Raw genomic sequence first — 13,434 nt, forward strand, 5'->3', positions numbered from 1 at the left:
TTTCTATTTTCTTCTTTTTTAAAAAACGATTTGTTTTGACGTAAAGATTAAATGCAAAATATATTGGCACTATATAAATTTTGTGTAAAAATTCTCTATAATTTGAAAAATAATTAGACGTTAAAAACTTTACTCCAATTTGATATCAAAGATTTTATCAATCAAAGAAAATGAGAGTAAGCTGGGGCATACATGTTACGTAACAATAACTGTTTTGCCTCTATATACATAAAAAGTTCAACTGATCAACATTCAAGGCAAAATAAAACAGCCGATAGAATAATTTTCGTTGCATTAATGTACGGAACTAGTTAAACCAGAGGCTCGCCGGCGTCGAGCGTCGTAAACAGGTGTATAAATTACTTCCCAGTCGAGTTTGGTGGGATCTCGAACGCTAGTTATCAGATCGTCGTTACTAGCACATGTGACAGAAACCGACCGGGCAGGCAGTCGTTCGTAGCAGCTGTAACCATGAAATCTTTCATCAATTACTCGGCATCTAGTGAATTCCCGATCGAAAATTTGCCGTATGGAATCTTCTCTACCAAAGATAAGGTAAGGAAAATTAAATTACATTTGTAGATCATGTGTACAAATCATGCCACGTCATGTGATTTCAAGGCAATTAAATACAGATATATAACTACGCATTTTCAACTCCATTGGCATTTAGGAAATCGTGAGTTATCTGGTGATAAAATATAATAATCTTTTGTGGATTTTTGTAATATCTTTGAAAGTATTTGCGTAATATTAAGCATAAATTGTATATTTTTTCATAACATGATATGTGTAAAGAATGGAATGTTATCATTCCATTCTTGCTCACATTCAACGCCGTCTAGTAGCGATTTTATTTTGGTACCATCGGTTGGTACATTACTGTCGTTCGATAATATAATTTTCACTTTGTCTTCTTAAATTCCAAAATAAAAGAGTTACAGCAATGTTTCATTAATTTGTTTATATAATAACTATAGTATTTATATATAAAATAGACATAATATAGATATAATATTTATTTAAAATATAATTTATGAGATCTGCCTAAAATACAAGAGTTATAGCAATATTTTACTTTTTACTAATTTGTTTATATAATAGCTCTCTACTATACGATATTATATATACTATAGTATAGAGAATATAGAGAATATTGATAATATAGATAATATTTATTTAAAATATTTCAGCCAGAGAAAAGAATAGGAGTGGCAATTGGTGATGAAATTTTAAATTTAAATGCTATTGCAAATTATTTCGATGGACCACTGTTGCAAAGTAAACAGGATGTATTTCGTCGTGATTGCCTGAACGATTTTATGTCACTCGGAAGACCAGCATGGCTAGAAGCAAGATCGAAACTTCAAGAGCTACTTTCTGCCAGTAATCATACTTTGCAAAATCCGGAAGTTCGCTCTAAGTGAGAAATCAATAAACAAAAATTAATATTATAAATTCATAAATCTTTAAAAATCTTATTATAATTTTTGTAACATCTTTCATAGAACTTTCGTCGCCCAGAAAGATGCTATAATGCATTTACCAGCAAAGATTGGTGATTACACAGATTTTTATTCATCTATCAATCATGCTACAAACGTCGGCATCATGTTTCGTGGGAAAGAAAATCCGCTGATGCCGAATTGGTAAAATTCCTAATAAATTATTATATTCGTGTACTTTAGAAACTGTAGAAATAAAATGTTTCTATATAAAATAGGAAATATTTGCCGGTCGGCTATCACGGAAGAGCAAGTTCCGTTGTTGTGTCAGGCACACCCATAAGACGACCGTGTGGTCAAACACTTCCGGTTGAAGGTGCAGCACCTGTTTTTGGGCCATGCAGATTAATGGATTTCGAGCTTGAAGTTGCTTTCTTCGTCGGTGGACCATCCACAAATCTTGGTGATACTGTTCCAGCCTCGAAGGCACATGATCATATCTTTGGGATGGTCTTGATGAATGATTGGAGCGGTACGATATAATTGAAAAAATTTACGCTTTAATTAATTTAAATGTGTATTATTATGCTTCTGACTTTAAAAAAAAATTTTTTATTTTGTAGCACGAGATATCCAAAAGTGGGAATACGTCCCATTAGGGCCATTCGGCTCAAAGAATTTGGGAACTACAATTTCTCCATGGATCGTTACGATGGAAGCTCTAGAGCCCTTCAAAATACCAAATATGACTCAAGATCCAGAACCATTCCCGTATTTGCAACATGATGAGTCTTGTAACTTTGACATTAAATTGGAAGTTGATCTTAAACGTGAGTTGACATTTTTTAATACTTTTTTCATAATAGTCATTTATATACTTGTACATATTGTTTGTACAGTTTTTTAATTGTATACGATTCTTATCTTTTTACAGCTCCAAGTGGTGTAGTCACAACAATATGCCGGAGTAATTTCAAATACATGTATTGGACTCCACGACAGCAATTAGCACATCATACTGTCACTGGATGCAACATTAATCCTGGTGATTTAATGGGTTCCGGCACTATAAGTGGCACCGTGCGTTTGTAATCTGATCATTATTACTTTAATTAACATTATTAGCACAGTTGATATATTAAATTGATTTTTGTCATATCTTATTTCTTTTGTGACATTTATTTCTTTCAAATTACGTAAATTATGACTTTACCATGCAACTTTGATATAAAATATTCATTTAGACTTCAGATTCTTATGGGTCTATGCTGGAATTATGTTGGAAAGGCACACATACCATTCCGTTAAAAGATGGTACTACAAGAAAATTCCTTCAAGATGGTGATGAAGTGATCATTCGCGGTAAATAAATAAATTTAACACATAGCTAAAATTATATAACAATTTACTAATGCAATTACATACGATTAATTTATTTCTAGGTCATTGTGTTGGCGATGGCTATAAGGTCGGTTTTGGATCATGTACGGGTAAATTGTTACCGGCTAACACAAAGTGAAATTGGTGGTAAAATACAAATAAGGAAAAAATTATTTAGCCATATTTTGCTGTCTTTTATGTTTTATTATATTTTTAGTACATAATAAACTTTTCATTATGCACTTATTTTTAATTGTTTAAATTTATTTTTAAAGATCCATCAATAAAAACAGATTTGAAAAAAAAAACAATGACATTTAATTTTAACTTAAAATTTAATAAAATTTAATTACATGTGCCTTTACATATTAATTAGACGACAAGTTATTTTATCAAGATGCTACATAAAGATTTACCCTAAAATTGGTATTAAAGATTTTGATAAATCGCCATGTTAATAGGCGACGTTACTCTGCTATGGTAATTTACTAAATTTATTGAACGTCTGGAACTTACACTGCATGCGGAGATTTCATCGTACAATGGCCCAGTGCAAACATTGGTTTTATTAACGGGAGAAGATCCAATCAAGCGCACGACGGATTCGTGACAAACATCGCGATCGACGTACTCCTTTTATTTGCTGCAGTTATGATCCAGCGCTCGTTCAAAGTGGATCCGGCGCAGAAGTGCTGGGAGTATGCGTGAAGGGAAACTATGTATGGGTAAGCACCTTCCGGTGCCGGTTCACCTCCGACCACCTGAGATGAAAAAGGCGGCAAGATCGACATTATGAAGACCGACTCGGGGCCTTGTATTAAAAAATATATATTCTCGCTAGAAGAAGTTGATCGTAACACACCAAGATAGTTCTATAAATATAGATTGGAAGAGGCTGTAAGGGTCACACGCGGATCAAGATGCGTTTAAATATTATAATGATTTATTTCTCAAAATCCAAAATTCCAAACGTTTTGGCTCCTGTCCGAGCCATCTTCAGTGGTATAATGTTAACAACAATAATAAAATGTTCTCCTTAACAACACGGTGAGTTTACTGTTTCCAAGTTTTACAGAAACTTAGTGAGACTACAAGGTCCAAATCTGTAAAGTAATTAAGGAGTTATATCCTTGTCTTAATTAGAATTCTAAAATAACTCACCAAGTAGTCTGGAGAACGAATACATCGTAGAGTCAAATAAAAATGGTATGAACATATGGCAAAGGAATGATCTGTACAAAGAGATCTGTACGAGGAGATCCTGTCGACACGACGCACAATACAAAAATGATTCGGTAAAGCAGGGGCGGGCGAGTCTTATGTCAAGCGTTGGCAAAAATAAATTGAAAAACGTGTAGGTCAAAACGTAAGAGATAATAAATAATATAAAGTAAGCGATAATAAATACATAAAATAGATAGTCGGGAATGGCTTAAGTCAAACGTTGGTAAAAATAAACATTGGTAAAAATAAAATAAATTTAAAACGTATAGGTCAAAACTTAAGAAATGATAAATATTCAATATATAAAGTCAGCGGTAATAAAAAAAAATATAACTCATGATCCTGCAGAAGAACAAAGTGTCATGGACATGGTTTACAATTTATTTAAGATAGACAATAGACAACCCATAGTTCTATAAAATATGATTAGAAAAAATGTGTAATAATATAATAAAAACTAAGTCTTGCTCTTTCTCTTGCTTAATAATCCATGAAAGGAAACGATAATTTTATTATTATTTGTATAATAAATTTGAGACTTTTTAATAAGAGTATGGAAGTCCCCACAAAACTCAGCGGGATGCTGCATTCGGTGCAACTGGAATTCGTTAAACGATCTCATTTCATAAAATATCGCGGAAAATACTAAACACGAAGATGTAGAATTAACCCTAGGTTAATACCCGAGAAAAAATGATTAAATATAATCACATATGATTATATAAAATCGACATTAGATATAATTAGATATAAAAAATGATATGTATATATATACATTGTAATTCGTTACTTCTGTAACTATTAATTTCTTTACTTGCGCACCACGTACCGCGCCTGACTCGTATTGCCGTCTATTAATTTGTTGTCATTTTCACGAATTTAATGATATATTTAAAAAAATTAAACGCACAACCAAACCAACGCTCCGGAAGAGATGGAGACAGAACGAAAGAGAGAGTCGACCGTCGCTGGTTCATCACCCTTCACTCCTTCGACAAGCGACTCTTACTACGGAACTTTTCGGAATAGATTCTGATCAAAATTGCTTAGTTCTTTTTTTTAGATTTTCATTGTGCTTTTTTTCTAGAAAAAAAAACAAAATAATCCTGATAGGAATCTATTCTTAAAAGTTCCATAATGCGTGACTAACGGATGCAATAATAGCGATGATTAAAAAAAGGAATTTCGTGCACGTGTACGCAGGCACGCGTTACACGGGTTTTTCATTTTTTCTTATACAAACCTCCACCGGGAGACGCTGCAGTGGTGACAGTTGTGCATTTTCCTCGCCGTCGTAGGCGCAGCTTCCATTCTCGTTATCCATTTTATCTCGCGGCGAATCTGAATAGTTTTATTCGATCTGCTCGAGACTGAATCCGTGGCTCAACGAAGGCGACTGAGGATGATGTAATTGGTGTAAACACGGAAGAATCGCCGCCGTATATCCGGTGGTGCATCATGCACCCACGTGCATCGCACATAAGCAACGCTACCTATACAAGGTGTTGCGAAAAAAGTGTGCGTATCTCGATCGATCTGTATTCGACTCTTTCATAATGAGTAAAGTGATTAAAAATTTGCACGTTTATTTAATAAACTTAATTAACGGTGTCTATAAACTTAATTAACGGCGTCTATCGAGTTGCGACGTAAAGAATTCCAATAGGAACGTAATGCGAAACATCACGCGTCATTCTGGAAACTTTGAATTCCATCCCATAGAACCTGCGACGATTTGGAAGAGATGTTTTTCCCAGCAATCGAAAAAAGGATAAGAGGCGTTACCTATTACTCGAATACACGACTTGTACTTTTATTTATAAATGTTACAAACAAGCGTCTCTCTGATACTCGAAGAATCTCTACACGGCGTCGCTTCTCGAGTCTGCAAACGCACAGTTTTACATGAGGAGAAAATGCATAATATTAAGATAAAACACTTTATCAGAAAAATTTGCAAAACGACAAATGATATGATATATGATATACGATAATACAATGTATAAAATAAAATATATTTAAATACTCTCTTATGGCACTTATTATATAAAAAATAATATTTTCTCTTATTTTTTCTTTTTAATATAAAAGATCCCATCATGATAACGCAATAATTATGAGATGTGTTTATAATTATAACTATGATTATCGCTCAGCTGATAAACGCAAGCGATGTTAGTAAAACTTTTACTCGAAGAAATTTTGAACAAAACGATACGTACTTCTAATTTTGTAGAATGATATAGGTATATATATTGTACAATTATATTACAATTATATTACAATAGGTATTACATTGTAGTACATTAAAGAGACGCGTTCGAATAGTACAATTAGATAAGATACCTACAATAAGATACCTTACAATTAGCCCTAGACAGACTTACTTATTTTTCTCATACGTGAATGACTCACTGGGGTGTTAATAACCCCAAACTTATATCGCGTGTATAATATTTCTAGAATGTTCTTAGAAAACTTTATAATAGATAATTTTGTTTGTTGTTTAATAGGGAAGACGATAGTAGTCATCAATTTGCGGTAGTAAAAAAAAAAAAACAGTAAAAAAATTTCGAAAAACGAAAAAGAACCAAAAATTGGGCTGAAATGACTATTTTTATAAAAAATGCTGTAGTTTTTCATAAAATTCACCGATTTTAAAATTTCCAACGGATTTTGAAAGACAAATAGACAACCTTCAAGGGCATGTAAGCGATTTTTTCGTTTCTTAAAAAAAACATATTTCTTTGAACATCTGAAGTAGGGGAAAAACTGTCGGATGGAAAAAATCGCAAGAAATGGAAAGTAAAACAGATTCTGTCGATTGTAGTCAAAAGTTATAAAAGTATATGGAAACAGTAAAATTAACTCCATAAAAACTTTACAAAGTTTTAATCAGTTGCTGTGCAAGAACAGCAAAAATGAAATAATTGACCGAATCTTAAACAATTATATATGAAACAGGGGTAGAATTTTCCGGGGAGTGCTAAAAAGTGTATAATTTTTCATTACCGATTTTCACAAAAAATCTGAAATATACTTTACTGTGGTAAATGTCGAGCGTAAATGACTCACTGGGGTGTACGATACCCCAAACGATTTTCTTTTTCGATCACAGCTGCTGCACGGATCTAATGCACTCGCTGAATCACAGAGGTCGATTGCCGGATGACTAAACTGAATTATGGTAGGGTCTCGGTATGAAAACTAACCTTCCTAAGGCAGCGGCTCAATTTGAATTTCGCGTGGGGTCCCGTACACCCCAGTGAGTCTGTCTAGGGTTAGTAAAACCTAAGAACATACATCACATATCAAAGAAATACAGCTGTAGAATAGCTATAAATCACGTATAGAAACTTTTCATTTATTGTTGTTTCGTTGAACACGTTTTGTTGAACACGTCAACTTCGGGCACCATACCTTGATACCTGAGCCAACTACTGCGAGAGTGCCATTCAGATAGTCCATCTGCAACATAAAACACACGAACAGTTACATACAATATCTATATATATAAGTACCGTCTTCTGTCTGTCTGTACGCGAACTACTCATTCGTTAGTGGACCAAATTTTTACCAAAAGTATATGAAACGCGGGCGAAAATTCTAGTTTAACAAAATTCACGATATTGCAAGATAAGACTTGTAAGAATGTTGTTAATTTTAAGGATTTTACTTACATTCGGAAGACAACGATAAAATCTGATTTCAAAGTTTAAATGTAAATAAAAATTTAATTATCAAAGTGTATTTTTCATTTTACACGTTATGTTTAACGATTTTTTTTTTAAGTCAATGATACGATACATACGATAGATACAATGATACTTGTTTTATCTTATTACCAATGATACGATATTTTCAGCAAATCTTATACGTGCGATACTCACGTCGTTGATACCTCCGATCTCTGAACGTAAAGTAGCGATAGGCTTTGGCGGATCTGTAAGGCTCGCAATTCTAACAGTGCCGTCCTCGGAACTTGTTATCAGGCATTCGTGCGTCAGATGCACTTTCGTTATACTTTTCGTATGCTCGGTGGAATAAGATTTCACTAGCTTGAAATCGTCCTTTGGATTTAGCACGTGCAACTTCGGGAAGTCCCAACTTCGAGATTTGTCCCATGTTCTGGTTCCAACGAAAACCAAATCCTGTCGCATATTTATACACGTGGGGAAGTGCGCTTCACCTGGAAACTAAAAAGTACACTTTCGACATTGTGTCCCGTTTCTCGATGTTAAAAATTGACATTACTGTGATAGACTTCATGGTCCGTCCGGCTCTTTGATCCCAAACGGATACCGTCTTGTCCAGACTAGTAGACAAGATGTATTCCGCGTTCATGGCCAAGCTATTCACGTCTCTAGTGTGAGGTCGGTAATGGCTGATCGGGTTATTTCTAAATCTCGAGTCGAACACGTATATAGTCCCGCAGTCTAAGCCGGTCGCAAAGAGGTCCCTCCTCGGACCCGGACACGATGACATACATGGTGACCATAATGACGAGAATCTGTCGCTCCTCGGTCTGTGAAAATAAACCTGCACTTTTTGAATTTTATATTTTCATCTATTGTGCTACATATTGTTCTAAATTTATTATTAATTTATTATGTCATTTTGAATTTTTTTTAACTTCGCCGTATTGAACTACAATTGTGCTAATTTTTGCCGTAAATACGATAGCAATATTTTATATTGTATTAAAAAAAAATTTTATAGTACCGCACTAGTTTCCGATTGAGCTAAATTTTTTTTTAATAAAAGGATACTAACTGGTTTAGTAAAAAAATACTGTGCCAAAAGACATCGATATATTTATCCATTTAGTAGAAAAAAATAACGATATATAAACAAATATTGTTATAACGCAATTTATTGTATTTCTATACTATATTGTTCTAATAACAGAGAACACAATACAAAAAAAATAATAGCCATAACTCAAGGAATTGATAAAAAGTCAATTATTATATTATATATGGGAATAGGTAAAACATAAATTTAATATTTTTTAATTTTTTAAAGTTGTGTTAGGTTGTGTTCGACTTTTTTTAATGACAAAAAACACTAATTATTGGATTTTAAAATACAAATACTGTTAAGAACTTAGGTTTTAGAAATAGAAAAATTCGAAATTTCATCCCATCTGTAGACCATGGAGATAATTAAGTTTTGTAAATTGTGTTGAGTTGTGCTAAACAAAACAACTGAGCGACAATCGAAACAAGTACGGAAGAATCAATAGGATTAAAAAAATTCAGCAAACGGGGGGCGGATAAAAAAATTTGGCAGCATAACTTTTAATAATTTGAAAATGTCAAATTTTTATGTTCATCTACTTTTCGAATTTTTTCAGTAAATAGATATATATATATATATATATATCTATCTATAACATAAAAATTTGACATTTTCAAATTATTAAAAGTTATGCTGCCAAATTTTATATATATATATATATATACAATATATATCAATGTTTTTTCAATGGTACAACGTGGCATGAAGTTAGTATCTTTTTACTAAAAAAAAATTTGAGTTTAATCGAGAAATAGTACTTATATTAACAAAACTTTGTTTTTTTTTTTTTTTTAACTTTGAATACGGTTCAAAATATTATTTTCATATTTGCGGCAAAAATTAGCACAATTGTAGTTCAAGACTTGAACACTTGAATATGGTACGGTTAAAAGAAAACTCACAATTCAACAAATACGGGGTTATCTTTACAGAGGTAAGGCTCCTGAAATATTTGACATTGATAAAAAAAACGAGTAAAATAGTTAATATGCAGTGAATTAGGTTTGACGAATAAACTTTGAAATCGCGTTTTCAAATTATCTGTTTCAACAAGCAAGACACAAAACGCACAATTTGCATTCGAATAACTTGGTAGGAAACGATTATTTCTCCCATAAACAGGAAGCACTTTCTTCACTCAATCTTCTTATCGCGAAGCGGCCGAAAGGAATAACAGTTCTGCTATTACGTACAAATCGTAAGTTCTCTGATAGACAAGACCGGTGTTAGTGAACATCCACGACTTGACGTTCGGATCCATGCTGCAGCTGTAGATCGTGTTGTCTATCGCCGTCAGATCCCTGATACCTGAGCTATGTGTTGATTTAATGCGGCCGAAATTTTCGATTTCATAAGATAATTCCTTGCGTTGAGGAAGTTCCTTGTAAAATAAGTGTGTTTTTGACGCATAAACTGCATGAGAGATTCCATTCTAAAAGCAGAAATAATTATCATTATATCGATTTCTACAAAGAGAGTAGGGCCACTTGACATAATATGATACCTACTACATGCATCAGTGACACAGCATTCATAATGTTATTCATATAACCACTTTTTTTCTTGATGAACAATCTCTTCTTTCTAGACTCTTGCTGTTTCCACAGTGCTGTTTCTTGTTTGATTGTAACGTATGACAACATCCAACACAGTTCGTCGGGACTCGCTGTAATTGACATGTGACTTCTTACATAAAAAAATATGAAAACTTATTCATACCATAATACTAATTGTGAATACAAAAAAATTTATATACATATAACCTGAATTAAGTACAAATAAACTACAAACACATTCTCGATCGAATGTCTACACAAAGAGAAAAAAAATTTTAATGAAGTCTAAATCCATTTACTTAAAATTATTTTTTTTATTGAAGTAAATATTCATGCTAGTTAAATCAAAATATTTAATTCTAAATAAAAATGTAATTCTAAATAAATATGTTTATTATATTGAGTAAATAAGCTGTTAAGAACCACATAATAAATATTCTTTTTAATAACAAATATTTTTTTTCAGTGTATTCAAGTTCTTACTTTATGCACATCCGATTGTTGCAATAAACAGAGTTGTACAAGCTTTCTCGATACGACTTTTTATAAATAAAAAAAGATAGAGATCAAGAAATATATAATATGTTTTGTAAAACACGCTTTTATTTTTTTAAGACGAAAAAGAACTAAAATACTGCAAAATATGAAATCTATAACGCAATGTATGCAACTAATGTGCAATTTGCAAATGCTTGCGGAAGCTCGAACAGCGCTGACGTAAAATGGCGTACACAAAATTTATTCACAAAAATAATTGGTCGTGCAAGGCGTAAGGTGCTATTAATTTGAACTAACCGGGAGGCAAAAGCGGGTAGCTAGCATCTGGCCATATATGGTTAATTCGTGCTTTCCACAGTGAGTTTGCATCTTTTAAAATCAGGTAGAACCGTGTGCACACTAACCTCAAACCGTGTACCAACGTCGACCCATCTAGAAAGGAACAAATATGCAGGAATATCTGAAATACAGCAGAATAAAAAAATTAAACGCACAACCAAACAAACGCTCCGAAAGAGATGGAGACAGAATGAAAGAGAGAGTCGACCGTCGCTCATCGTTTATCACCCTACACTCCTTCGACAAGCGACTCTTACTACGGAACTTTTCGGAATAGATTCTGATCGAAATTGCTTAGTTCTTTTTTTAGATTTTTGTTGTGCTTTTTTCTAGAAAAAAAAAATAATCCTGATTAAAATCCATTCTTAAAAGTTCCATAATGCGTGACTAACGGATGCAATAATAGCGACGATTAAAAAAAGGAATTTCGTACACGTGTACGCAGGCACGCGTTAGACGGGTTTTTCATTTTTTCTTATACCAACCTCCACCGGGAGACGCTGCAGTGGTGACAGTTGTGCATTTTCCTCGCCGTCGTAGGCGCAGCTTGCATTCTCGTTATTCATTTTATCTCGCGGCAAATCTGAATAGTTTTATTCGATCTGCTCGAGACTGGCTCAACGAAGGCGACTGAGGATGATGTGATTGGTGTAAACACGGAAGAATCGCCGTATATCCGCTGCTTTAAAAAAACTAAAAGAAAAATACGGTGACAAGATTTTTATAGCGACAAATAAGAAGATTACTAATTTACTACTATATGTTTCCAAAACAAAGGATATACAATTTTGACGAGTTATTGGTATGAACGAAAGAAAGTCGATGAACGGGAAGAACGCTTTCGAGTAGTCACTGCAGCTACAGTCATTATTCGGGAAGATATTCGCTCACAAATCAACGACACATCTGCATATCCTTCAAGCAATGATTTTTTGACGGATGTAAAAGACTACACCGAAATCTCTCAATATTTTTCTGGAAAACGTTATAGCTAAAGGAAGAGAATACCCATCGCAGCAGCTCGAACAAAAATGCATTTCAATAGCGCACGCTATTATGTTGGCGACTAGGCCAAGATTTTTCTTGTCACCACTTTTAATCAGCATTGCTGCTTTTTTGTACCGGAAATTTGGCTCTAAATTTTGGATTTTGAGGAATAAATCATTATAATATTTAAACGCATCTTGATCAGCGTTGTGACCCTTACAGCCTCTTCCAATCTATATTTAATATATATTTTGTACTCGAAGTACAGAATTACAATAGGTATAAAGCCTCGATTGCATAATCTTGTTTCACTCGCGATTTTCGTATAAAAAACAATATATTTCCGAAAAATATTCACTTCCGAATGTTAATAAGCTTGTAATTAAGCCTGCGGATAACGGTCGCTGCCGGATACTTACCCTACTCGTCGGATGTCGAACGATTAATTCACAAATCACTCGGATACGCGAGTGGACTCGACGACTGTTCGGCAGGAAAAGACCATCTAACGATGTGCATGTGCACACGAGGTGCGAGATCATTCAAAGCGGACCATGAAACGCGCTGCGCCCTGCCAATTCGCTCTGTGCGTTTGGTTGGAGGGGATAGCACGAGCTACGAAAGCGCTCGGGTGAGAGAATAGTGAACTCAGGGTGGAATATTTTCCTATTCAACTAGACGTATTATTATTAAAAATGGGTCATCGTAGTTGTTGCGTCATTTTTTACTTTTTATTACTGACATTTTTTAAAGCAATATTTAATTAACAGTAGTTATTATTTATTGTTTTCTGATATAAAAAATAGGAGTTCCAGTAATTAAAGTGACATAAATACCGCTGTGCAGTCAACCTCCAATTATATAGTAACAATCATAGATTATGCGCGTATAGCAATTTTTACTTACCGAAATTATTAACAGTAAAATTTAAAAAAATACACTGCATCTATTGCACAAGAAGCTTTGGTAATAATCAACATATAATAATAAACATATCTCATATCTCATCGTTGTTTCCACTTTTATTGCATGGCGATAGCGGTAGATGGCGCTGAAACGCACGGAGCGAATACGCTGGGCCCTGGGCCGTGTCCCCACTCTCTTCCGTCGTGCGCCCATGGCTGCATTCGGAGAGCGTGCTATTAGCGCTATTGTATCATTCTATCTTTATCGCTCATAAATGTAAAACAAGGATAGAATAAGCA

The 13,434-nt window shown here is 33.8% G+C and overlaps 2 protein-coding genes across 2 annotated transcripts; one reads left to right on the top strand and one right to left on the bottom strand.

Annotated features, from left to right (window-relative positions):
* Positions 1 to 288: 288 nt before the first annotated feature.
* Positions 289 to 3,071, top strand: Faa (fumarylacetoacetate hydrolase). The gene is made up of 8 exons (XM_071778537.1): positions 289 to 555; positions 1,194 to 1,423; positions 1,509 to 1,649; positions 1,724 to 1,977; positions 2,069 to 2,275; positions 2,380 to 2,525; positions 2,690 to 2,807; positions 2,888 to 3,071. Exons 1-8 carry the CDS (start codon positions 472 to 474, stop codon positions 2,962 to 2,964), a joined length of 1,257 nt encoding a protein of 418 aa, XP_071634638.1. The 5' UTR covers positions 289 to 471; the 3' UTR covers positions 2,965 to 3,071.
* Positions 3,072 to 6,081: 3,010 nt separating this feature from the next.
* On the bottom strand, positions 6,082 to 10,510 carry LOC139813178 (F-box/WD repeat-containing protein 9-like). Its single transcript, XM_071778535.1, has 5 exons — positions 10,358 to 10,510; positions 10,043 to 10,281; positions 8,304 to 8,574; positions 7,940 to 8,245; positions 6,082 to 7,517 (listed from the first exon to the last, which is right to left on the bottom strand). Exons 1-5 carry the CDS (start codon positions 10,490 to 10,492, stop codon positions 7,410 to 7,412), a joined length of 1,059 nt encoding a protein of 352 aa, XP_071634636.1. The 5' UTR covers positions 10,493 to 10,510; the 3' UTR covers positions 6,082 to 7,409.
* Between the last annotated feature and the right edge of the window lie 2,924 nt (positions 10,511 to 13,434).

Source organism: Temnothorax longispinosus, chromosome 5 (genome assembly GCF_030848805.1).
Source record: "Temnothorax longispinosus isolate EJ_2023e chromosome 5, Tlon_JGU_v1, whole genome shotgun sequence".
In the NCBI taxonomy this organism is placed as follows: domain Eukaryota; kingdom Metazoa; phylum Arthropoda; class Insecta; order Hymenoptera; family Formicidae; genus Temnothorax; species Temnothorax longispinosus.